General features: G+C 40.2%; 2 protein-coding genes across 9 annotated transcripts in view; both read left to right on the plus strand.

Moving 5' to 3' along the window:
• Window positions 1-14,728, plus strand: part of sema4ba (sema domain, immunoglobulin domain (Ig), transmembrane domain (TM) and short cytoplasmic domain, (semaphorin) 4Ba) — an 82,101-nt gene extending 67,373 nt beyond the window's left edge. For all 6 annotated transcript variants that reach the window (XM_026175978.1, XM_026175980.1, XM_026175977.1 and 3 more), the window contains 13 exons: window positions 2,020-2,180; window positions 2,383-2,445; window positions 2,872-2,970; window positions 3,516-3,627; window positions 3,847-3,963; window positions 4,215-4,372; window positions 7,745-7,926; window positions 8,386-8,536; window positions 9,634-9,844; window positions 9,923-10,038; window positions 10,446-10,603; window positions 11,104-11,195; window positions 11,359-14,728. In XM_026175978.1, coding sequence (XP_026031763.1) covers window positions 2,020-2,180; window positions 2,383-2,445; window positions 2,872-2,970; window positions 3,516-3,627; window positions 3,847-3,963; window positions 4,215-4,372; window positions 7,745-7,926; window positions 8,386-8,536; window positions 9,634-9,844; window positions 9,923-10,038; window positions 10,446-10,603; window positions 11,104-11,195; window positions 11,359-12,131 — 2,393 coding nt within the window. In that variant the 3' untranslated portion in view covers window positions 12,132-14,728. The remainder of the gene's footprint in view (window positions 1-2,019; window positions 2,181-2,382; window positions 2,446-2,871; window positions 2,971-3,515; window positions 3,628-3,846; window positions 3,964-4,214; window positions 4,373-7,744; window positions 7,927-8,385; window positions 8,537-9,633; window positions 9,845-9,922; window positions 10,039-10,445; window positions 10,604-11,103; window positions 11,196-11,358) is intronic.
• A 1,281-nt stretch (window positions 14,729-16,009) lies between these two features.
• Window positions 16,010-26,690, plus strand: rasef2 (RAS and EF-hand domain containing 2). Of its 3 annotated transcripts, none has more exons than XM_026175981.1 (18): window positions 16,010-16,165; window positions 16,415-16,730; window positions 18,374-18,526; window positions 20,614-20,704; window positions 21,047-21,142; window positions 23,301-23,378; window positions 23,466-23,581; window positions 23,664-23,732; window positions 24,378-24,459; window positions 24,592-24,662; window positions 24,766-24,952; window positions 25,032-25,133; window positions 25,348-25,495; window positions 25,590-25,671; window positions 25,812-25,926; window positions 26,026-26,139; window positions 26,266-26,342; window positions 26,440-26,690. In XM_026175981.1, exons 1-18 carry the CDS (start codon window positions 16,102-16,104, stop codon window positions 26,540-26,542), a joined length of 2,064 nt encoding a protein of 687 aa, XP_026031766.1. In that variant the 5' UTR covers window positions 16,010-16,101; the 3' UTR covers window positions 26,543-26,690. The 3 variants fall into 3 exon arrangements, with proteins under 3 accessions (XP_026031766.1, XP_026031767.1, XP_026031768.1); XM_026175982.1 differs by having other exon boundaries at window positions 16,011-16,165; window positions 25,351-25,495; XM_026175983.1 differs by having other exon boundaries at window positions 16,012-16,155.
• Window position 26,691: the final 1 nt, after the last annotated feature.

Consider the following 26,691-nt stretch of genomic DNA (forward strand, 5'->3'; position numbering starts at 1 on the left):
CCATGTACAGTACATGGAGGAGAGCCTCTTGTGGTTTTACGGACAGATTTAACTACAATATGGCTCACTGTTGCCGTGGTGATGGACCGCTATTAACATGTTGTTTTCCCAAGGGAGAGGAAGTCTCTCGACCTCCTGTACCAGCACACTAAGGTGAGGTTATATTAGGTCACATATACTGCAGGGTATGTACCACATGGTGAGCCTATTGTCAGTAGAACTTAATGGCTTTATCTGGACCGGATTAGTTTAATGCGGTGAAGTGCTATAATTTTAATTATTACCACCAGCAGTAGTGGGTTTAATACAGTTTCACTCTACTGTGCATGTGATGTTGTAAATTTGAACAGTGGAAAAACAGTGAAAATGCATCACTGCCACAGTGGGCTGCTACTAGCAGCGACTCTCAAAGCCTTGAAACCCTACCACATTTAAATTTAAGTATATACTCCTTCATTTGGTGATTCGATGATGGCCCTAAATCTCCCACAGGTGTATTGACCCTCTGTGCCCCAGCAATTGTCTTAGAGGTGATCATTCAGAATAACTTTGTACTGATTTGTCCTTTACCTTGTCACCTGTGTACAGTGTAGATAAAGGCGCCTCATCATATCAGCTGATGTGACGAGGCGCTCTAAATGTTGTTGCTGGCTCATAGATCGGAAGTCCCCCGAATACATGAGAGTAACTTTCAAAATATTGTGATACGAATTAAAATAAGTGTGTTTTTTTTCCTTCTTGATGAAAATATGTTAAAACTAAATAAAGGGAAAGAAAAGCAATCAAAGGGTGAAATTGCAAACTGTTTGCATTACTACCTTTTTTTGTATATTTGTAAAAGTTGCATTTACAAATTTAGATTGTGTTCCCCTCACTGTTTCAGCTTTCATTTTCATTTTTTTTTTTTGTATGTGCTATTTGCATTTTCTTTTTTCTGTTTTTTTCTGTAAGCATTGCATTTTGATGTGGCACTTAAAAAACTATTTTCTTATTTACTTTCTGTCTAGCTTACAGAAATGTCACAACTTGGGTATATTGTGTTATTTCTTTAACTTCATTTTCTAAATCTTTAGTATTCATGCAGCTATTAGTGTCCGTACTCTTATAGTAGGTGGGTTCAAAGAGGACTCTGTTATTTCTTTTCTTTTTTTTTTACAGTTCACATTTCAAGGCCTGAGATCCTGTTTCAGAACTTCAGTGACTAAGTTTCCATTAGCTCCTGGCTTCTGTTTATGCTGGCATGCCGCTGAGGCGAGTTGTTCACGTTGTGCTGGCAGTGAAGGCCTCCAAACTGCTGCAAGTCTGAGATACACATGGGCTTTTTTAAAGCAGCGATTAGAGGGAGTTAATGGTTTAACTCTTGGCTTTAGTCAGGAGTTGTTGGTGTGGTGGAAACAAAGCAATTTATTTTCCATAGTTGATTTAAAATTATTGAACTGTTGGAGAAATATGGGGAATTTTTCTGATGAGGTGCCAGTAAGATTTGGAAGCTGTAGTTTCACGTACTGTCCAAGCAGACAGAGAAACAGGCACATTCGTTCAGTCATTTATTTATTTTTGCAAAAACCTTCAGGTTTAACAAACACTGTGAGGCCCACATTATATGTTGCTGTTCATCTCATCTACTTGATATTCTCAGCTTCAAAGTCCATCTTTTTCTGGTTCTAGATGCTGAACATGTAGTCACAAGTGAGAGCTGGGTGGCTTTCTCTTGCTTTCACCCTCATTCTTCTCATTTTCACATCAGTTTTCACTGTGTGCTAACTGATGAAGTCAAAAGTGCAAAATAGCAATGCTCATGCAGAGATAAATATTCTATCATTTAAGAAAATCTTTGTCATTAATATTAAGACACACAAAAAGTCTCATTCTGTGTTGTGATTGCACCTTAATTCATTCCCTGTCTTCAGCAGTTTATAATATAGTGATCCGTCCCCTCATTTTAACCTGGACAAGTTCATTTTTGAATTATTACATGTTTATTTTTATTCCTCTGTCTGTGTTTTTGTTTCTGTATAGATGCAAAGGAGAGAACTACCAGAAGTTTCTCAGTGAGCGGAGTCTTCAACTTTACCTCTCTGCTGCTCAGTAGCGAAAACGGCATGTTGTATGTTGGCGCTCGGGAGAGTCTCTTGGCTCTCAGCCTCTCTGATATCAGCGCAGCCAAGCTACAAAGAAAGGTAAGAGTCAGTGTGCAAGCAGCTGTGAACTGCAATACCACATAAACTGTATTTATATGAATTCATTTATGATATGATCCCAGAGGTGTAGTATACGTAGATGGCAATAAGTATGCTAAGCTCCCAGTAGTCCAAAGTGACTATAACACACCTCACTATATGATATCTACTGTATGCAATTGATGCTATTTTTCTTCTGCAGCTTGCATGGAAAACCCCAGAGAGGAAGAGAGAAGAGTGCAGTTTCAAAGGCAAAGACCTGCAGGCGAGTGAACTGATGGTTTCATACACAAGTGCCTAAACTCACACGTGGCTCAAACACGACCAGTGCTAGATGGCAAACAGATCCAGGGCAGAACCCTGGACATTTCCTCTCAAGTTGAGACTTTCCATGCTACAACAATGGATGTTTTTTCCCTCCTTCCAGTCACAGTTTTCCACTTTTTTTTATGGCAGCCCCCAGTCACAGAGCCTTCAGTAAGGGTCACTACATTAGCAGGAGGAATTAGTGCTTTTACTTTACCATTTGAAAAGCTGTCGGATGGAAATGTATTCTTACTTCTTCACAAATTTCTCTAAACTGTTCTATGTTAGAGCATGAAAAGAAAAATGACTTTCTGGACAGTTTAAAAGAAAGAAGTTGGTTAAAACAATCAGTCTAATAGAACTTTTCCCTGTGTTTCTAATACAGACGGATTGCTTCAACTACATCAAAATCTTACTACGCATGAACAGCACTCATCTGTACGTTTGTGGAACCTATGCCTTCAGCCCCATCTGTGCTTACATAGTAAGTGTTTAATGGAGGAGCATGCATCTGTTGCAGTGCCCACATTTGAGCACGCCTGGTTTTGGATATTAAAAAAAAAAAAAATCTGTTCCATTTGTTTGTTTTTGGAAAAGCTGATTACCCCCGGTGCAAGATTTTATATCTGATTTATTTATTTGATTCTAGAGGAAGAGATGCATTCTGCTTCCTGCCTCTCAACTCACTTAGCAGTCTGGCTCAGGCTCTGCCCGGCCAGATACCATATAAGTGCATTATTTTATTATCTCCTGTGCCTTATGGGAAATGGATCAAAAATATTTAATGCACGTAATCGAATAATGTAAGAATCAATGTCGTTTTCAATCCTTTTCTACAAATCTTTTAAGGCCTTTTAGAGCAATCCATAACAAACAAACACGTGATCTTTGCTGCAGTTTCTAGCAAACACAGACTGACCTCCTTTCCGCTGTGAGACTTGAGTCTGCGGTCACTATCAGAGCAGGTTACAGCTCTACTTCAAACTCAGCGTGTGACATGTGATGTGTGTGTGTGTGTGTTTCCTCCAGAACACTACAGACTTCTCCCTTGTCAAGAGTGATACTGGTGAGATTGTTACAGAGGATGGACGGAGCCGCTGCCCATTCAACCCTGAATACAAGTCCACTGCCATCATGGCTGGTAGGTCTCACGATGGCTGTCAGCCGCTGATAAAAATCAGGCTCGCTTAAATGGTTTGGATTTATAGAAGCCACTGTGGGAATCAGTAAAGTACTTTGGTAAATCCTATAAAGACAAACTGTGGCATAACCTCTGGATTTCATTACCGCATGTGACGCAGAAGCCCATTCCCTTGTGATAAGTACTCTTATTACGATGGTCTTCTTCACCCTGTTGCAGATGGAGAGCTGTATACTGGCACAGTCAGTAATTTCCAAGGAAATGAACCCATCATTTACAAGAGTCTAAGCCAAGGAACAGCTCTAAAAACAGAAAACTCACTTAACTGGCTTCAAGGTACAGTATAATAGCTGGAAGGCAATGTTTTTTTTGTTGTGTCTCATTTGAGATAAATGACATTGTCAAACTGCTTGCACCAAATCTACTGAATGGGAAGTTTACAGTGTGGCATCTATTGAAATGATGAATATGAAAAAGTGTGTACCTGCAGTCTGTCAGTCCCTGTTGAAATTGGACTGCGTTTGCCATGGGAATAGGGATGTCTGTCCCTAGATCCCATTGTGACAGTATTGTTGGTTTCCTTTCAGATCCAGCCTTTGTTGGCTCTGCCTACATACAGGAGAGCCTTCCCAAGGGCAACCCGGTGGGCGATGATGATAAGATTTACTTCTTCTTCAGTGAAGCGGGGAAGGAGTTTGATTTCTTTGACAACACCATTGTGTCACGCATTGCTCGTGTGTGTAAGGTGAGCGACGCTCCAAGGCAGATAGTCCATCTAAAGCAGCTTTCTTACCCTTGGGTAATGTGTACTCCCTGCTGTCTCTATAGAATTCTATTAAAGCAGGAGTTTGCTTGTTTGTTTGTGCTCAGTACCTATACAGGAATGTACAGTATGTAGTCTACTGAAAGCTGCTTATAGCTCAGAGTCCTTCTGGGCAGTGACGCACGAGCTGTTGTTACAGAAAAACATTTTTCTTGCACGTTCGCCTCAGTTTGATTCCTTTCCATCCAAATCTGCTCTCTCTGCTCTTATCATGTTTCACCAAATATTTGCGTTCAGACAGGATTCAGTATCCAACTACAAATCACTTAGGATTACTGAAGCGTGGGATCTGTGTGCAGAAATGCTTTGACACCTTCTGCGGACCTCACACAGTGTTTGTTCATTTTTAAGCATTATATTAGTATTTATGCCTTGAGAAGTCAGTCCTCCAGATCAGACTGCTGTTTGGCTCTCCTAAAACAATCACACTCACCACTGTGTGAAGAGGGTGAAAAATAGTGATGAGAGTTTGAGATGGAAGGAGGGGGGGTCCATCCATTCATTCATTCACCTTTTTTTCTCCATACATCCATTTAAAGGACAAATATTCCAATATTAATATTGACTCAGGAGCAACTAGTAAAAATAGATAAAAAAAAACCTATTTTAATTAAGTAAAAGAATAAGAAGAAGGAAGTTTTAGTATTTGTTAGTTTTATACTAACATTTTATCAAAGCTTTCCTAATGAGGCATTGATGAATGTCAACAAGACTGTGAGTGAAATCCTTTCAAAATGTTTCATAGAGTAATAATTAAAAAGACTAAAGCTGACCAGTCGCGGCACATGGACCCCCTCCCTGAGCCTGGTTTTGCCGGAGGTTTCTTCCTGTTAAAAGGGAGTTTTTCCTTCCCTCTGTCACCAAAGTGCTTGATCATAGGGGGTAATATGATTGTTGTCTTTTTCTCTGTATGTATTATTGTAGGGTCTACCTTACAATATAAAGCACCTTGAGGCAACTGTTATTGTGATTTGGTGCTAAATAAATAAAACTGAATTGAACTAAATTGAATTGAAAGTTAAACCATTAAAAACTAAACTAAATATTCTTAAATAATAAAAACTGAACTAAAACAAGCAAACCCACTCTGGAAACTAACTGAACCCAAACTAAATGTCAAAACAAAATAAAAATAAAAGCTAATTAGAGAAAAATCAAAACTATTATAACTCTGCTCATGTGGCATTTTGATGATAATTTTCTCACGTACGTTTAAAATATGTAACACGGAACAGATTACCCAGAAGGAAATTGGCAATAATGTTTAAGGTTTTTAGCTTCTTAAGCAGTGCTGAAGGAAATATAAAGCATAACAAAGCTTTAAAATGAGGCAAACGGTCAGTCTCGGTAAAACTTTACAGCGACGCCAGTTCAAGTAAACTATTCACGTCCAGTTTTAGTCTTCCAAAATGTGCTTCACCAACTGTGTCGGCGGCCGTCTCCATGCTTGCTGTATATCCAGGTGTTTACTATTGCTTTAGTTCCACTTCATCGAGGCTAACTATGGAATGATAAACAATGTTTTGGTTGAAACAAACACAACAAAGCATGTTCTCATTTGCAGGATTGTTCCGTTTCCCAGAAAGAAGCCATTACCGCCCGCCATGTTCATGGCTTTTTGAACAGCCTTTTGAACAAGGGGTGCCTTTACAAGGGATTAATGAATGGGATGCATTTTCTTCAATTATTCAGAAGTCAGTTTAAGCCCAGAGTGGCACTGAATTATAAAACTCGGTTCAGCCCAAAGGACCAGGGAATATATATGTTGCTCATTATCTGCCTGGGTTACAACAAGTAATTGCTTCAGAAGCTCAGTCTTGGTCATGTGTCATTTCCCTTTCCATCCCGTGCTGCCACTTCCTCTGATTAATGTTATGCTAAGGTGGACTCAATTGAAGCTTCATGTTAAAGACGTTTTATGTGGTTTAGGTCATTTAGCATTTCTCTTGGTCCTCTGGAGAGCTGCAAAACTGATTACAACGGCGAACTTCGAGCTTGTTAGATCTATGATAAACAGATTGTCTCTTTACAAAACTAAATTAAGCTCTTTAATTTAGCTCTTGATGTGCAATCACCTTCCTGAGACCTGTAACACCTCATCAAACAGTTATATATATATATACATATCACATACTGTAAATGTCATTCACACTGAAGCGCCGAGATGTATTTACTCTCCAGTTTGCACTGATATTCTATCATACAAATCGGTGCATCCTAATTAGTCTGCATGTCAAAGAAGTCCCACATCCCTCATAGCAATTTGAAGGCTCGTGCCAAAGGCGGTGAATCACAGCAGCAGTATCAGTCAAGGAGGATTGTCAGAGAGCAGTGCTTCTTCTTTTTCATTTAAAAGCATTTGCCCTCCTCTAAGCCCCAAGTGTTTTTTTTTATCTATGCCAGTTGTGATGATGTATATTGTTTTCATGACCTAGAAGTCTTCCGCCTCGGGGTTGTAACTATGTTGCAGGCACAATTGATTTAGCTCATTGTGGTTTTACGAGGAGGTTAATGTTTTTCAGTTACGTCAATTTGAACAAATTCACCTTTGGACAGGGCGCTCTCTGTTTTTGTTTTTGTCACAAAGAAGGAAAACAAAGACAGGAGAATGTATTTCCCTACACATTATAACATACAGTGTCTAAGGCAGGGATGTTAACACTCATTTTACACGGTGGGCCACATGCAGCCCACTTCGATCACTCAACCAGTGAAACTTCCTTTCCTGTCAGTGTAAAGAAGTTTAACTACACTAAATACACATTTAATCTCTGTGGTATCTTAATCTAATAAAAAAAGCAGTGTAATTTCAACAACACATCTTAGTTTTTCTACATGATAGAAGTAAAGTGTATTAGCACAACTATTTGGGCTTAAATTCACAAAGAATGTCCCTTTCATTTAATTGTTTATCGGTTACTTAATTACTTTAATGTAGTATAAATGGCCATAGGGGAGGTCTTTATCACCAGGAAACGCTGTAAAACTTAAATACAGTTAAAAGTCCAATCCCTGTTTCCCCTCAATTTTCCAAACTGATGCAATGGGCCCCCAGGCCTAATGTTTGACACCCCTGATCAAAGGCATGTTATAGTATGTTTTTGCAGTGTACCATGTGGTGCATATCATCATTTCAGAATATGCACCGCAGATCTGTCAGATCCCATCAAATCACACTTGTGTGTCAAACTGTGTGAGGATATTGTCTATGCTGACCTCAGGTGTCAGATCTCATACTGCAGCGCCTCGTGCTGGAAAAAATCCCCCTCCTAACCAACAGTTATTGTGTTGCAGGGTGACGTTGGAGGTGAAAGGGTGCTGCAGAAGAAATGGACGACGTTCCTGAAGGCTCAGCTCTTGTGTTCTCTGCCCGATGACGGCTTTCCCTTCAACATAATCCAAGACATGTTTGTGCTCACACCCAGTCCGGAGGACTGGAAGAACACAGTGTTTTATGGAGTCTTCACCTCTCAGTGGTGAGAGCTTTTAAATCTTTTGATTAAGATAACAATGAAATAAATGTACAGACACCTTTAAGGTAATTATTTCACACACATGAGGGATTATAAAATGAAAAACAGTGGCATACCTGATTGTGTTTGTGAAGGCTGTGGAGATTTAAACCATTATGAACACCAGGAAGATCAAGACAAGCATCTTGATCTTACTCGTAACATTTAGATTACTAATTAAATATGTATTCAATCATGTTTCTCAATGATCTGTGATAGATGAGAATTGTTATTTAAAGATAAAATGTATGTATAAAATTTACTGTCAAGCAAAGAAGAGTGTAACAGGACTTAACTACCAGTTTTCCATCTGTTTTGGTGGATTTTCACTGTATTATCTCTATGTTTACGTACAGCTTTTTTCAAGGCTTTACAAGTTTGAAAGATTGTAATCATCTGTCAATTGTTTATGTCCTATAAAAGGTACAAAGGTGCATCAGGAAGCTCTGCAGTGTGCTCCTTCACTATGGACCAGGTAGAAAAGGCGTTCAACGGGCGATACCGTGAGGTTAACCGCGAAACCCAGCAGTGGTATACTTACAACCATCCGGTGCCAGAGCCTCGGCCTGGAGCGGTGAGTGCTTTCCTGCTGCCCTCTTCTGGAAAACCCAGTAGATACATCCTGCACATGTCACTACTCTGCACTGTGTCTCTTCAGCTGCATGAGGTCTCTAGGGCTACGTTCACACTGCAGGTCTTAATGCTCAATTCAGATTTTTTGATCAAATCCGATTTTTTTTTTGTCTGCTCGTTCACACTACAAATAAAATGCGACAGCAAACGTGCTCTAGTGTGAACGCTCAAAGCGGCCCACATGCGCAAAAGAAGATGTCACACACAACGCGCTCTGTTTAGACCCAGAGCAAACAATATTGTTTGACAGATGGCCCTTAATATAAAGACTTTGGACTTTACGTTTCCCAATTTTTGCTTCAAGTTATTTTGTTATTTACATAATAATGTAGATAACCTAATAATTATCCTTATTGCTGTTTTAGAGAGGAGCGGTGCTTCAAAGGATAGTTGCAGATTTCTGTCATAATCTGCAGATTATACAGTACAAATAAAATGTTAACGTTTCTCCAACGTTGTCTTCCCAGCAGTTTCACCGGATGGCCAGGAAGCGTTCGCGATGTCTTATCGGGCGCTTCTCCGGCGCTGATAATTGGCGTCTGTCTTGTGTCAGTGACATAAAAGATGGATTTAATGGAACTTGACCGTTCAAACAGCAGTCGCTTTCTGAAACATCGGATATGTATCGGATTCAGTACCACATACGAAAGTGACCCAGATCGGATTTGAAAATATCGGATTTGTGCCGTTCACACTGTCATACCAAGATCGGATATGGGTCGCATAGGGTCAAAAAAATCGGATTTGATGTGCTTTCGCCTGCAGTGTGAACGTAGCCTAGGTTGTTCCCATTTGTGACTGCTGATAGAGGCTTGATCAGATATCTTTTAGACAGGCATCACTCGTCTCCAGGTCCTAAACATGATTCTTATCAAACGACTGTAGGTTTAATTTCCTGACTTATCAAACTGAAATCACTGAAATGACCTGGTAATAAAATAAACACACAAAGAAGTGCTGTACAGCCGCTGCAGGTTTCATTATCCAGTGAACGTATGGGGAAAGCATGTAAAGCAGTATGTTTGTTGTGTTTTCCAGTGCATCACAAACGCTGCCAGAAAACAGGGCATCTCCTCCTCGTTGCTCATGCCAGACAAGGTGCTGAATTTTGTCAAAGACCACTTCCTGATGGACAGCGTGATCCGCAGCCAGCCTCTGCTACTCAAGCGCAATGTCCGCTACACGCAGATCGCCGTCCATCGTGTTCAAGCAGCTAAAAAGGTGTATAACGTGCTCTTCATTGGCACAGGTAAACAGCTCACCGCTCACAAACACTCTTCACCTGCACCCTTGTTTTATCTGACTTCACTTAAACTCTCTTCTCCAGATGATGGGAGACTTCATAAAGCCATTAACGTCAACAAGAAGATGCACATTATTGAAGAGATGGTGCTCTTCCGTGACTCTCAGCCGGTGCAGCACATTGAGCTGGACACTGAAAAGGTACACGTGGTGTTCGGAAAGAAAACGGTCCGATTTAATTCACAGCACTTTCTCATGGTTTAAACTAATGGGCTCAGTAAATTCATTTATTGGCAGTTTAGAGACTCCATGAGCCATTAAGAGTCGCAGCCTGCAGCGTACCCCGTGTTCAGTGAGCTAATTGCGTGCAACTTTCTCTCAGGGGATCTGCAGCTGGGGTTTTAACAGCTGGATTTGTGACACTTCCTGAATCCTGGCATGTGCTTCCATAGATCAGGGCAAAGGAATTCCTTTTAAAATGGATGAAAGAAGTCTACCACATTTAGATCAGGGTCACAAAGAGAGGACTCTGGATGAAAATAGTAACCCAGTATCAGTATTTGGGGCACCTCCTGACTGTCCCCTTCTTTGTCATCTGTCATCCACAGGGTCAGCTCTATGTTTCTTCTTTCTCTGAACTGGTGGAGGTCTCAGTAGCTAACTGCACTAATTATCAGAGCTGTGGGGAGTGCATCCTCTCGAGGGATCCTTACTGTGCCTGGAATGGGAAGCAATGTGTAGATGTCAGACGTGCTACACCAAACAAGTACGTATCCCGCTGCACAATATTTATTTTAGCAGCCAAGGCTTTCTGTGATCATAAACTGTACATAAAAGGTTGAAGTCCTGTTTGAAACCTCAAATTTGGCAATTTCATTGTCACCATCTTGATGAACCAGGCATGAGGGATGCTCTACCCCGAATAATCATGTATTTTACTCTAAACAGGAAAACAATTTACCAAACAAGCATCATGTTGTATTAAATAAGACTGGAAACTAGCAATTAAGACTATAAACCCACTAGGAAACTGTTTAATCCGCTTTACAATCTTTTGTTTGTGCCCAGATTTGCCCCCTGCTCCACATGAGTAAGAACACGGGTTTAAAGATCTTTCACACTGGATTCACTTTTCAGGCCCAGGGGCTCTGTCCTTCTTTTATATTCAGTCTATGCCTGTGATATGCAAATATTAGATGAGAGAGTGCATTTAAAAAAAAAAAGAAGATTATGATTATTATTTATGGTTAATTGTATGTGTTTCAGTGCCTGGCGGCAGGATGTAGATGAAGCAGACACATCAGCTATTTGCAATAAGACTGCGGCAAGTCCACGGTTTGCCAGACCTCCACCTACACGTATGTGGCCTCCTCTTCTCTAAGATTTACAGAGCACTCTCCATTTCCGTGCTATGCCTCTCAAAATGAGAGTTGATTAAAAAAAACATTATTCTGTATCAGCCGTGTGGTACAGCCTTTTTTCACGCCATACCTGACTCATCTACGCTTTGACTTTCCGCAGGGATGTCGTCATGCCAGGTGATCATTATCCCAGCCAACACATTCAAAGTACTGCCCTGCAAGCTGCGCTCTAATTTGGCTGAAAGGAAGTGGGAGTTCGGTGAGAGCGCAGGTCATTTCCATTACCCCAGCCCAGAGGGGGGACTGGTGGTGGTAGCTCAAGCGGACAAGCAGGAAACATACGAGTGCTGGTCAGTGGAGGAGGGCTTCAGACAGCTGCTGGCAAACTACTGTGTGAGAGGCGAAGCCAAGGAGGAGAGCACCACCTTGACAGGCCGTTCACGTACGCCGCAGATCTCACAGGAGGAAATCATCATCCTGCCAGGGGAGGCCCGCTCGCCGCAGATCAACACAAAGACCTACTGGAACGAGCTAATCGTTGTATGCGCCCTCCTGGTGTTTTCCCTGGTAGTCTTCTCCCTTTTTGTGGTTTACAGGAACCGTGACCACATGAAGTCCATGCTGAAGGAGGGAGAGTGCCCGAACATGCAGCAGAAGAAGCCCAGAATAGTGGGGAAACCCGCTGAAAACTTGCCGCTCAACGGCAACACAGTCACAACCTCAGCTTCGGATCACAAGGGGTACCAGACCCTTAATGACAACTACATCTGCAGCACTCCACCGCACGAGTGCTCGTCACCTGATAACAGCAAGAGCTTCTCTGAATCGGAGAAGAGGCCTCTGAACTTAAGAGAGAGCCACGTGGAGATTTCACCCACGTGCCCCCGGCCTCGAGTCCGGCTGGGCTCCGAGATTAAAGACTCTATAGTGTGAGGCAGGCTTCATGTTATATGGAGTGACTGCTTTTGAACTCAAAGGAAAGAGTGCACTTGTTGAGAAAGACAAAAACATAAGAGGGAAAAATCAGCACTCTCGTGGAGAGACTTTACATTACACAGATTTTGCACTCTCTCTCTCGCTCCTTTTTCTTTCTTTTTTAATTCTGTCGATGTGGTCCATGTGCGTTTTATTTCGTTTTCCTCTCACCCTCTTATTCAAGTGCATTTGAAGCACACTGAAGAAGCTCCGGCTCGCCTTCAGACTTTCACGTACGGCTCACGGGAATGTAACGAGCATTGACATGGCATCGTGACCACGATTTAGCGAACAGATTTCAGAGAGTTGCCTTTCACAGTCCGTCCATATGACATGCCGGTAATACTCTGAAAGGCAGAGTGATGCTCGAACACGACGCCTGACGCAGTGTTTGCTGATTTATTTTCATTCTGCGAGAGTTTAGCCTTCACTGAGGTTGTGCACTATGTACTGTACTGTAGCAAGGTAAAGCAGAATCCACACGAACAAGTCAAAGACAGGCAAGATATACATACATATATATTAAAAAAGTCCTGTAATGTTTCTTACAGGATAGCCTGTGTACATTCACACAAGTACACTCATTATTTTAGAGTTAATTCAAACACAGCAAGAACAAAGAAATCTGAAAAGATGAAAGCAGAAATGCAGAAACTCTTACCACCTCAATCACTGCACTCCAAGAAAAGAGAGAAATGTGCTTTTTAAGTATTGCCATCTATACTAGGTATAAATATTTGTCTGATGACGACTGACTTTAAGTTGTTAGATTTGTCTTGGTTTTCTTTCACCAAATATGATAAAAGGGAAGGGAGGGGGACTCATTCCAGGTATTATCACGCTATTCTTCATGAGATAGGCAGTCTATGCAAAGCAAATAATGTGAAGTGGGGTAAACACCGAGAAACACCTCACCTTGAGACTGAGTAAGCACAAAGGTGTTGGCACTGTTAATTACTTTAGATACAGTGGCACTACAAACACACACCCACGCAAAGAGACGCACACTCATTACACCGCAGTCGCAAGTATGCAAGAGATTTTAGCCATTTTGGTGCGTTTTCTGGAGAAAGATGATGCAGCTCTGAAAGGCTGGCGTGACAAAAACAGACGATAAAAGACGAGCGTCCGGAACGGTAATGTTAAATTTGCGGCAGGTCATTTATTGCAGCATGATGAAAGGTTATCAATATTTATTATCGTCATTATTAATATTATTATTATGTGGCCAATAGGTTATTTTATGGAGACATTTTTTCACAGCTGTTCTGTCACTGAATCATACTGAATCTAAAACAAACACCTAAAAATAATGTGATTTCAATAACACACCTGTAGACTGCCACCTTTGATATAAATATAAACTGAAGAGTGTTGATGAAGAAAACAGCCTCTTAGGTGGTTGTAAAGGCAACCATTAAGGCAATAACTCTCATTCTCATTCAGTAATAAACAGGGGAATTGTTCATTTTACTGATTTTTCTCGCTTTAATATAACTAAATCAGATGATTGCGTAACTTGAAAGCGTTTCTCATGTCATCCAATATTTTTTTATTCTTACTTGAGTATGGCTCTAGTATTGTGATCCAGCCAGCAAAATCAATACTTCACAACAACAACAGAAAAAATGCGTACCTGAAGGGAAGGCATATACATCGTGACTCAGAAAGCACAGGATTTGCACATCATGTTAGGAGCCTTAGTACACTGCAGGTTATGGATTTGGTTACAAATCTGCCTTGGGGGGAGGGGTGGGAATGGAGAATGCCTTCTGAAACAATAATCAAGAGATGTGCCTCTTGGGGATAATAAACTAACCAGGTAGTAGTGCTCTGGAGTCAAACGCTACACTGTAGGTGTGACAGGACTGGCCATACTTAAAAAAAAAAAAAAAACGTCAAAACCGTGAATACGTGTAATTTAATTGTGTCAATGTTGTACAATACCTGCTCATGAGAGGTGTCGTTTTATTTTACATTTTTGTTAGGGTGGCTTCAAGCGCAGTCAGGGATTCTATTTTATTCTTAAACTGTAGTGCATAAATAACCACTGGCTGATTTTTCTTTTTTTTTTTAAATATTAAAAAAAATATAAGCATTAGTATTATATTACATTTCCTATAAATGGCACTGCAAAACTGAATTTCAAAGACTAGTCAGCTATATTCACTCATGCAATATGAAAGACTCATGCTTTGACTGTTATTAAAAACAACAAGTGGCAGCTTTTGGTGAAGCGGCTGTCATCAGAACAATATTAAATTTGCAAAGCGCAGAATAAATACGGCGTGGCAGTGATTTAGTCGAATATGTGCAGGTACTGAATATGTTTTTCTGTATTTGAATACAAGCCTACACTATTAATGCCACAGTGAAAGTATCGTCGTCTGCTCTCACTTATTGAACCACTATAGTCGGGCCTTCTTCTATTTGTGACAGTACAAGTTGCTCAGACTCTTGTCAACATGTATTGTAAGTAAACAAGTTTTTATGTAAAGTTGTTTTGTAAATTCAGCTGCCAATGTAAAAAATATTGTGAATTGTATTTTTTTGTATCATACATCACTACTGTTTTCTTTCTTTTTGTATTGTATATAAAAAGCACTTTATTTTAATTTTTCAAATAAAGATAAAATGGAGATTTTTGTTATTTGAAAGGCTCATGATTTCAGTAGGTTAACCATTTCCTTTCAGACAATGGTGCAGGTTTTTGCAAGAGCGTTGTAGTGGGAGACCTCAAATCTGGGTTTTAATGGGTCCATATGCAAGAAATTTTATTTTTTACCATCTAACATTTGATGCAAATACCAATTTGTATCATTTTCTGGTAGAAATTTGTTTATTTAACCTCCAGCTGGTTAAAAGGGAGCTTTCCTTTCCCACTGTTCCCAAGTGCTTGCTCATTAAGGGCTCATTTGATTATTGGGATTGTCCCTGTGTTATTGTAAGGTCTTTACCTCACAATATAAAGCGCGTTGAAGTGACTGTGAATCATGGCCCTAGGTCCGATTTAAATCGCCCCTCGCTCCTACCTTAAAATGTATTATTTATGGACTGCCATCATAAACAGAATAAACTGTAATTTCTTCTTTTACCGCATGGCGGCAGCACCATCTGATATATGTTGCAAATAATAACTACATAAATGCTTTATAAACTCATACAATAGTAAGTGCCGTTCAAAATTAACCTGAGATACTGATATTCAGCAGCTTTACCAAGTTTCAGGTATTCCAGCTTGAGTTGGTACTAGGGCAACTAAGGAAACATCCCCCACACCATTATACCCCCATCAGCCTGAACCACTAATTACCAAGGACGATGGATTCATGCTTTCATGTTGTTTACCCGAATTTCTGACTATACCATCTGAAAGTTGCTGCAAAAACAGAACAAAGCAATAGTTCCACTTTTCTCTTGTCTCATTTTGGTGACCCTGTGTGATTTATAGCCTTAGTTTTCTATTTGTGGCTGTCAGGAGCAGAGGTCGGTGTGATCCTTTGCTGCTGTAGCTCACCTGCTTGAAAATTCATCATGTTGGGCTCAGAGACGCTCTTCTGCATTACTTCGTCATAACATGGTTTATTTCCTGTTTTCATACTATTAGCTTGAAGCAGATATTTATCTTTCTTGGTACCTAAAACCATGTCATAGTCAAAGTCACTTAACTCACCCTTCTATATTCAGATACTCATTTTGAACTTTCACAATTGGTGCCTACATACCTAAATGCACTAAGTTGCTGCCATGTGATTGGCTGATTAGGAATGTTGTTATTTCAAGGAACACTTATTCTAAATAAGTGGCCAGTGACTTCAAAACGCTGCTGCAGTCCCAGCTGGAACAAACTGTGGGCCCCAACTCTGAGCACAGGTTACCGCTTTTCCTCTCAGGGTGTTGTCAGAAACTCTGCAAACCCAGCCAAACAATGGTGCGCAGGTTATCTGATAAAACTCTCACATGGAGCACACACACCTTAAAGGTAAACACAGGTAAGCACCTGCGTTGTCTGTTGTAGTTCTATTATATCACAGCGTCACTGCAAACATACATGACATCTAACTCCAGTCCAAGCCAAACGAGGAGGCACATTAGGGTCCATTGATTCGGCTGGTACCCGCCTACAGGCAGGTTTGGACCAATCCTCTACAGTAACTCTGAGACGATGGTGGGGGCTTTTATTTTGGCTCAAGTTTGTTAAATTCTAACATTTTCTGGATTATACTTTATTTTTAAACCAGTAACTATGGAGCGACCCAACCTTCGGAGATTATTCTCTGTTTGCGACGTGAACAAGTCCGGTAAGATCGAGTACGAGGACTTTACTGTAGTCTGCCGTGAGCTCAGCGTCCCTGAAACCGAGATCGGGACTCTGTTTGACAAGTTTGACCCGCACGAAGACGGATACATCGACTACAACAGGTTTTCCTCCAGGTTTCAGGAGGTTTCGGAGACTCTGGATCTGGCGTCTTTCGGCGCAGGGGCATCCCAAGCACAAGACTCCCCCTGGGAAGAGTTTGAAGACAAGGCAGATACGAAATCCATCCTTACCGAAAGGTAAACTCACATCCGGGAAGCTCCAGTTTGCTCTACCCGTATTCTGGCTGGAAATTACCTGGCCAGTGGTTACTGCTGCCCCACTGTTAGCTTTGTGCTGCACTGATTAGTCATGCGGTACAGGTGTGTACTGGAAGAATAAACAAGCTCACCCTTAAAAACGATATACAGCTTGAATGTAATCAAAAAACACTGGACGTTTATACTAAGATAATAAGTATATACCTACGTCCCATAACTTTTGTATCGTCACTGATGTCATCTTTCTTAGTGGCAGGGGCGTTTATAAAGGATTTTTAAATGGGGTGCCACTCGGAACCAAGAGGAAGCCGGAGGGAAGTACAGGAAATCAGAATATTTGTCAGAAAAACATGTGATGTATTAAAAACTGCTGATGCACATGAGTTCAAATAGTGGTTTATACTGAATAGGTTTCTTGCAAAGTGGTCAAAGTGGTAAAGTTCATTTTAAGTACTAAATATACCTAAAATGCCTAAAGTACTATGCACAATTATATTGCTGGACTATTACTGATTAACTGATATCAGGGCACTCAGTGAAAGACTTGGAAAAAAAAGAGACTTTGTTGCATTTGTGACTTTTTTTTTTTCAAGTTTTTATTTGTATGTAGGGTTGATGTTTAGGGGTTAGATCCCATGACTGGCTGGGAGAAATGTGTGTGGCTCTATGACTTAAAGGAGAGGTCAGGCCAGTTTATGGTTTGGATGTAAGTATATGGTTTCAGCAACGATGAAGTCTTAATTAATGCATAAATCATTTTAGCACCATCTGGCAATTTTCATTACTTACTATAATTGTATATGTTAAATATTATTATTATTATTATTATTATTAATAATAATAATAATAATAATAATAATAATAATAGAAATAAATAGCTTTACATTAAATGGTATGAAATACAAAGTACAATATTTGTATAGAACATTCAAGGACATTTACTCAAAGTAAAATATTAGTATTTGTAATAAGTTACATTTCAGTATTGTATTATGTGACTCAACACTGTAGAAAGAAAAAAAGAAAACAATACAGAAAAATATAGTTTAAAAAATGCAACTATCTTTAAGCATAGCTCAGCTTGGCATTATATTTGTTACATTATTTCTAAATGGAAGTTTTCACAGTTTTCTCTAATGGTGATCAGTGACACACAGAAACCCAAACTGTTTTAGATCTGTATAGATCTTCTCCAAACCTAGAAAAGCTAGATTTTGCTATCTTGCTGTATACTAATGAGATCTAGAAACTTTTTTAACACTGAGAAAAATGTCCTAAACGTAGCTCTGTACACCACATCAGAGTAGATTTCAAACACTCAAGATACCGACTGATGTACTAAGTTTTATCTTTTAATTGAAGGGTTGAAATAGAAATTACAGCACTATTTTGTCAAAAGATGTTTACCTCTACCTTTTTGTTTCACCCATTTATTCCACAGTGGATATCCATCATGAATGGTCTGTTGCACTGCTTTCTCTTTCTGAAACGATCAACTTTTAACACCTATCTTTTAGCCCTCCAGGAGTTTATAATTTGCTGCTAAAACCATATTTTAGTCAAAATATGCAACTGAAAACATGTCAGTCAGCAGGTGGTTACTAACTGTTGTGTTGTCATAGTTTCAGGGAGCAGCTGGCCGATCTTTACAAGGCCATTCACTCCTCTGCAAACATGACTCTCCTGCAGCAGTATGAGGAACTCATCCACTCCCTGATCAGCCAAAGCCTGGACAGCAGACTTCAGTGTGAACAGCTTGAAACCAGTCTGAAGCGGTAAGAGCAACTGTCCTGCGTGTGGTCAGTAGATTTAGGAGGAGCTTGTAAAGTCAAATCAGTATATAACAATCAGCAGGAAGTCACAGCACATGGGTCCCAGTGATGATATGAGCAGATATGAAGTGGCTGCCCTCTTGTGGATGCAGTTAAAGTGCATTTTTAATGTGGTTTACTATCTAACTGCTGAAGCTGCTAAGTGTTTAACCCTCCGGTCTTCACTACTTTTGTCAGTGTGCAATTTGCATATTTTCTTAAGCTAATGTATTGTAATTGTTTTCCCCAAATGAGCTAGAGACACAACAGCAGAGTTAAATGTTTATTTGGGCAGACTGTGAATCTGTGCAGATTTCAACAGTTCTGATTAGTGGAGATCTAACTGCTAGTTGACCCTTCTGATGTTGCTGCAGTCTCATATGCCATCTGTCAGTTGGCTCATCAGTCACTGTTCTGAAATAGAAAAATAATAATAATAAAAGCACCTCTGTGATTTGGATTAGGGTGTTCTTAGTATAACACTGCCAGTGGTTTGCATACACAAGGTCTTCCTCTATCCTTCTCTGACATGGGTGTAAAACTGTGCTTCTGAATCGCATCCTGACACAAAAACTTCCTTTTATACAACAAAGTCTTTTTGCGAGATATTCAACTACTTTTACATTCAGATCATTTAAAGTTTTGAAGTATTTTATGCTGTGTTGCAGGTATGGCGAGCTCTAAATACCACCGATTCCTGTACTCCCCAAATGAGGGGATTGTGAGGGGCTTTTTTGTGCTTTGTTTGAAGACGCTAATCCTAAATTTAAAGAAATCATCTTTTTTAGGTTCAATTCTCTTCTGTGTAGAGCCTGTCCATGCATCATGCTGGCTGCTCCACTGAATGCCAAACTTTCCTGCAGCTCCTTTGAAGTCAATTCAGTTTTATTTATGTAGTGCTAAATCACAACAAGAGTTGCCTGAAGGATTTTTGTAAGGTAAATCCCCAACACTAATAAAGAGAAAACCCCCTATGAGCAAGCACTTAGTGTCAGTGGGAAGAAAAAACTCCTTTTTAATAGGAAGACAGGATAAAAGACACACTGTGTAAGCGAGCCAGAGACGAATAAAAACTAATAATTGAATGCAAGGTGGTTCATAAATACATGGAGAGTGAAAGTGGGTGAGTGAAGAAATATTGCACCATGGGTAACACCCATCAGCCGAGACTTAACTATCTCAGCTTTTTCCCCTTTGTTTATCTGCTCCGTAAATGTGCAGCTTTATCTGATGTTTTTCTTAGTAGTGACACTCGTAGGTGTGAACCTGAGTTCGAATGGTTGTCTGTCTCTATGTGTTAGGGATAGGCTCCAGCCCCCCTGCAACCCTGACCTGGATAAGCAGAAGAAGATGGATGTTTTTACAAAAAAGTTGATGCTGCTTAAGGTCTACAACCACTCCTGATTGCTTACTTTGAGTAGCCAAACAGTGACTTTTAGTAGTTTGTGTCTTAAAGGGTTAATCAAGGTTTGACCTCAGCCTTTTTAATAATTTCCTGTAAAGACAGTCTGTTAAGCCATGGAATCTCTGTCATAACAAACAAAAGTGAGTGTGTCTCTAAGAGCTTTGTGTGCTTCACTAACTGCATGGAATGGGAAAGTTAACATTCCTTTCTCAAGGAAGTAGGAAGACTAAAATTTGCTGCCCTTCCCAGTCGTTTAATTGTTTCATAGCTTGGGTATTTCCATCTGTTTCCATTAGTTGTATCTATAAAGTAACCTTTTCCCCACATAAAGTAGAATAAATGTGTGTGGGCATCTAATTAAGAAACTCCACTGGCAGTAATCAGTACCTCAGTAGCAATCACCTGGGGAGTCTTGTTTTGAAATTCTGTCCCTCCCTCGACTCTGGTTGGCTCACGTGTTGTCTGAGCTGAAGAGCGAAGCCACAAGTGTAGCAGGTTTCAAGTCAAATCAGTCAGCTAGATCAAATAAATGGACTCTTCTGGTTTTATGTGCTGCTCATTTTTGTATTCGGATTGCTGTTGGAGGATCTGCTTTGACTGAGCGTGCTTGAAGGATGGACTCAAACAGACTTTTCTGTTCAAACAGAGCCGAGGGCTTAAATCACAGTCAGCTGACAGAGCTGGAGGACGATATACAACAACATCTCGCTAGGACGGAGGAGAGGGCGAGAGACGAGGTGAGTGGAATAGCTGCAGGGTTCATAGTATGTGAAGCGTTGCTCCTGTGATTTACTTCAATACTTAGAAGTTAAACGTAAGAAATTTCATCATGAAAGGCAGCATATTTAATCAATAAACAGCACGCAGACAAGTGGACTAAATGATTGCATTTGATTCCCTGTTGAAGTGGAAAGATTGCACTCATTCCTCAGTGTTTCATGTGAGCTACCTGCAAATTTGTGGCACAGCCCACAGCAGCTAGTTACATGTGTTTTCACAAAGAGCCTCTGTAAAGTCACAGGAAAGCCCCTCTTCAAGGCCTGAGCTGGCCTGCACTTCTAACTGCTTCGGTTTCACAGGAGAGAAAGAAAATGGAAGAAATTATGGCCGGCTTGCAGAGGAGGCATGAGAATGAAGTTGCAGACCTGCATGCCAGTGTGGAAAGACTGTTAAAGGTAGGTTGTTGTTTTTTTTCGTATTTCACAGACAGCTGTCTACTTTGTTCCCCCATGATGTTCTCTAACAACATACAAAAAGAGAAGAAAGCCTCTGTATCTGAAAAGCAACACACAAGCTCTTGTAGGATGTCTAGCTGCTGCTGCTTGCTTTCTGGGAAAGTGTGATGGACCGTGCAGACAGATAAAGTCTGCTCACTACCTTTCATCCAGAAATGACAGCATTTCCAGAAAATGTCAAGATTTCGCTTAAAAACAAGACTTTTTACTGGTGCATTTTGCTTCTCCGTTCACATTAGACGTAGCAGAAAATGTAATGTAAACATACACATTTGTGGTTAGCTATACAATAAGTTAGCCTTGGTGATTTGAATAGTGAATAAAAATACAGAGGAAAGATGAATTGAATAAAGGAGGAGACAAAAAAAGAGGGAAAGCATAATTAAGAGAGAGTTGTGTGTATTTTGGAGACTAGCTGCGCTCATTCTAAGGCTTCATATTACGTGCATTAACATAGATGTAAAAGCACACATTGTATAGACACTACCTGTACTGTTCAATCGAACCATGCTGGAGGCATTTAAATGCATAGAGTAAATGAGGCATAAAAAGTGAAGCCAGAAATTCACTCCACACCCATTTAAAGCAGGAACTGGCCAAAACCTTTTTTTTTTTTTTTTTTTTTTTGGCTTCTTGTAGCGAGTTGTCCCTGTGTCATGGCAAACAGTGATTGCCAGTGTCTGCTGAAAATTATCGACTTTAAAGTGTTGTAAAGCACTTGTTGTCATAATTTGTCAGACATATCTCACGGGAGTTATGTATATGTGTGATTTTTAACTTTCCTGTCACAAGTTAGAAGCTGACATCAGTTTTTGGATTTTTAGATATGCTTTTAATTATCCTGGCAAAAAGACTCGCTGAGATAAAAACAAATCTTTTTTTAAAGAGAGGTGTGGCAAAGAGGGAACGAGAAACTGCAACAAATATAACAGTTCTATGAAAATATTTCAACTGGCAAAAAGAACTGACCTGATATAGAATATAGAACAGAGCAAGTTTGATAATGCAGAGTCATAAGGATGCCTGCAAAACGGGTCATTTAAAAACGAAAAAAACACTATGTGTAACCCCTTTATGTTGACTACAGCCTATTCACAGCCAAGCGTTTTTTGATTAAACACATGAAGCAGCTCTTTGCAAAAATATCAGTTAGTGTTACAGTACCCAGCTGTTTAAAAGCCTTTAAGAAGCTACAGCGTCACAAAAATGCACCTCTATGTGGCTTACTGTAGTTCATCTACAGGCCACACTAGCATTTTGGTGTCCACAATGCAAAAATATGATTGCCACCTCATGCAGCATATGTTGTGTCAGACAAATTTCCAGTGTCTGTGACTATTGTGGATGGTGACCAACATCAGCCCGGTCAAATAAAGACTCTCTGATGATTCACTTAAGCCGTTTTGAATTTAAACCTTCAGCAGAAGTCATCTTAAAAACATCTACTTAAGTTTTTGACAGTAATTCCTGGTTAATAATTTCCTATCAACGAGGAAGACGAGACATTATTACGTGAACTTGCAAAGTAAACAAAACAATGCAATTAGGTTATTATGTAAGACATGTAATTGGAGTACTGTGTAGCTTTAATAGTAAGACTCCTCTGTATTGCAATAGTACCAAATGTCTGCTTGGCACATACAGTATAGTGGAAGCAGTTGGTTTCCTTGTCCTGTAGATGGTGAACGTGATAGATCAGCTGCTCTTACACAGCGTTAACTTATTGTGAGCATACAGTTTGATGGATATAAGATGGTACGTTTCAAGAGATTGGAGGCAAGTCTGTGTGTTTAAAGTAATTTAGAAACACTCAACAGTGTTTCTAAATCGCAGCATCAGGTCATTTTAAACTGTAAAACATCCTGTTTGCTACAAATGAGTTGCAATTCTCTTAAAAATCATCCTTTATTTAAATGGTTTGAACTTTATATATAAAAATGTCTAAACTCTGAACTGCTGGTGTTTCATTCTTTCACAATAAAAGATCTGGTGGCTGTTACTTTGTATTTTGGCTTTTCTTTGCTTCATATAATTAAAATGTAAAACTGTTTAACCAAATCTTAATGTAACTGCTTTTGTTTTTTTTAATTGATTTAAGAGTAAAGAAGACTCTGAACTGAACCATTCAAAGGAAGAGATGCTCAGACTGAGCGGACAAATCAGCAATCTCTCACACGTAAGTCAAACTACAAGATTAGTCCAGTAAATCCCAAAATGTTTTTATCTTTATTTTTATGTTGTCATTGACCGAATCTCCTCACAGGAGAACGAGCAGCTACGCGGCTCTCTTCTGCAAGCCCAGACAAACATCGCCATCCTGCACTCAGAGCTGGACAAGCTGAAGAACGTGTATGCGGATCAGAAAGCTCAACATGAACGGTAAAGCTATTGTCAGACCTGACCTGACGATTCTGACGCTCAGAAACCACAATCCATATAAGGTGTGTGCGTCCTTTCACAGAGAAACGGAAGATTTGAAGAGGATGGCTATGGAATACCAGTCGTACTCCAGTCAGATTCAGATTCTCCAGTAAGTCTGCCTTTAAGCTCATAATAATGTGTTTATGCTGACTTTTTAAAACAATAATGTAATGACTCTAGTCAGTACTTTCAAGCTCTTCTACGTGAGTAAATAAAGCGCACAGGTTTGACAGTGTCACTCCTGTTTGACATTTATGAGCTCTATATAAACAACATGAACTTGGATTTGAGAATCCAAGTTCATGCAAATATTTATTGCTCTCCCTACGATGTAATAGAAGAGCCAAGTACCTCCTAAATGCCTCTAATCTTTCTAATCTAGTTGTATGAGTCTGCCACTTATCTGGACTAACTGGGGGTAACAGAATAGTGGGATTTTTGCTATTTGCATAATGACTGATTTTATTAGTTAAATGGTAAAACCTTTAAGGCAGACTAATGTGAACGCTCATGTGCTGTCTCACTGTGAATTCACTGGACAGCTACTAAAGTGGCCAAAGGTATGCCGCTCCTGGGGATGTTGCGTGCTTGTTTAAATTATGTCTTTAGAATAAAAACTACACATAAATAGTAGCATTGACTGACCATTTATAAGGAGTGTTTGACTGCTTGACAATCCCATACAGTAAAGTAAGGAAGTGCAATAATTGTATGTATATGCGACTCTCACGTATTTCCTTAAATGCATCATTAGGGAACTGAATAAAAAGCTGTATGACAGTAATGACGACCTGCGCTCGGTATTGGCAAGTGAAGCAGTTGCAGCTAAAAGAAGGGTAAGTCTCTTTTGTTCTAATAGCATGTTTCCCTATACCCTCTGGCTCTGTCAGGTAGAAGCTCACAGTCAACTGTTTTCATGAGTTTAAGGTGTTTTTTTTTCTCCCTGACTTTCCTAATCTGCTCAACAGCTGTCTCCCCAAAATGAAATCCCAGCCAGGAGAATGAAACCCCTCCGACAGAGCACGCTCAACCATAGCGGGTATATAAAGATTTTTACACACCTGTATGCCTCTACCGATTGATGTCTACGCACTTAAGTGTCACATCTAAAGCCATAGTTTGCGTCGGGTGTTTTCGTACAGCTTGGAGGTCCCGAGCAAACTGACCTACTCTCATGTGGCCACCTGGGCCGATAAATACCTGGACAGTGGGGTCTCCCTGCCGATGGACACAGCTGAGAGCTCGGGCAGTGACTACGACAGCGACGACAGCAGAAGCTCGGTGGAAACTGTGCACTTCAGTTACTCGTGTGTCCCATCTGACATGGAGGTGGGGGACAGGTCCAGGATCGCTCGATGCCAATATGCTCCTCTGCTCTCGGGACATTGAATTTGTGTTTTTCTTACAGATATCAGAAGTGAAATCTGAAGCTGCCGTGTCAATGGCTCCGAGTATGGCCACCTCCATCGCTTCTTCCCTACGAAGACGTTTATCTGCCTTTTCTCCAAAGGTAAACCGGTTCTTGATTTAACGTTTTTGCATTCCCACTTTTCCTTTGGTTTCTTCTTTGGTGTTGTGTTTAGCGTTGCTCTTTCTTGTAATTTTGTATTGATTTAAATTTTAGTTTTGTGTGCTGCGTAGTCTCATTTCTGAAAGGTAACTAAATGATGCTTGCTTTATATGGTCAGTGTTGGGTAACCTTGTTATCTTATGCTCCCTTTAAGCAGCCGTTGGAAGCAGACATGGAAGCATGTGATGAGCCCACCCAGATGTACCGCCTGGTTTTAGCAGGAGACGCAGGAGCGGGGAAGTCCAGCTTCCTGCTGAGATTGACCCTTAACGAGTTCAGAGATGATATTCAGACAACACTGGGTGCGTGCCATGGCAAACATATCTTTTGATTAAACACTGGCACTCGCTTGAGCTCAGAGATATAAATCTGCTTTTCTTTTCTTTTTTTCCCCAGGGGTTGATTTCCAAATGAAGAGGATGTTGGTGGATGGCGAGAAGACAAATCTGCAGATCTGGGACACAGCGGGGCAGGAGAGGTACAGCACCTCCATGAGAACCGTTTAATGAAAACTGAAAATGTGGTGCTATCATTTTGGTTCTAACACATGTAAACCTCTTTAATTATTGACTCAATTAAAAGACACTAGAGTAAAATGAGTTTTTATGTTTATTTTAGGTTTCGTAGTATTGCCAGGTCTTACTTCCGTAAAGCTCACGGAGTCCTGCTCCTCTATGACGTGACTTCAGAAAGCAGCTTCCTTAACGTCAGAGCATGGGTGGATCAGATTCAGGTAACTGCAGTGGTGACGATCAGTTGTTGAAAAGATGACAAAAGAAGCACTATTTAAAAACTAGGAACAGAATTTATCGTCTGCTTTGTTTCTATTAAGGAGTCAGCGGAGGAGAAAATACCCATGTGTGTTATTGGAAACAAGGTGGACCTCCGAGGGGAGCTTCCTGAGGGAAGCTGTGTGAGCAGTTTGCACGGTGAAAAGTTGGCCAAGGTGTGTTATTTTATTTTATTTTTTTTCTCCATTTCACCTAGTGGAAAAGTATTTATACAGACACCTGGCGTCTAAGGTGTCTAAGTAAACTGAATGCACTCAGGGATGTCGGTGCTTTGCTTGTAGACGTACGGTGCCTTGTTCTGCGAAACGAGTGCCAAAGAGGGTACAAACATCACAGAGGCTGTGCTTCATCTGGCAAGGTAGGAGGTCAGAGAGAGAGAGTTTGAGTTAATTTCTTTGGCTCGTTTTTTGCTTGGTAACCCGTGGCAACACTCCTGCCTTTTTACTTTCACACAGAGAAGTGAAGAAAAATGTCAAACTGAGGCCGCAGTCAGACTCTCAGGTCAGACTGAATCAAATCAGCCCAAAGAAAACTCTTAACAACTGCTGTGGACTGTAGACGACTCATGTCTGTACAGAGCAACGAAGGACAACGTGCTACTTTTATTTAATAAATGTCAAATTTTAAAAACTGTTATATGAAGGTTTCTATTGTGGGAATATTGCACATGTGCAAATATAAATGTACAACATTATATTTCTTTTAAA

Source organism: Astatotilapia calliptera, chromosome 7 (assembly GCF_900246225.1).
Source record: "Astatotilapia calliptera chromosome 7, fAstCal1.2, whole genome shotgun sequence".
In the NCBI taxonomy this organism is placed as follows: Eukaryota; Metazoa; Chordata; class Actinopteri; order Cichliformes; family Cichlidae; genus Astatotilapia; species Astatotilapia calliptera.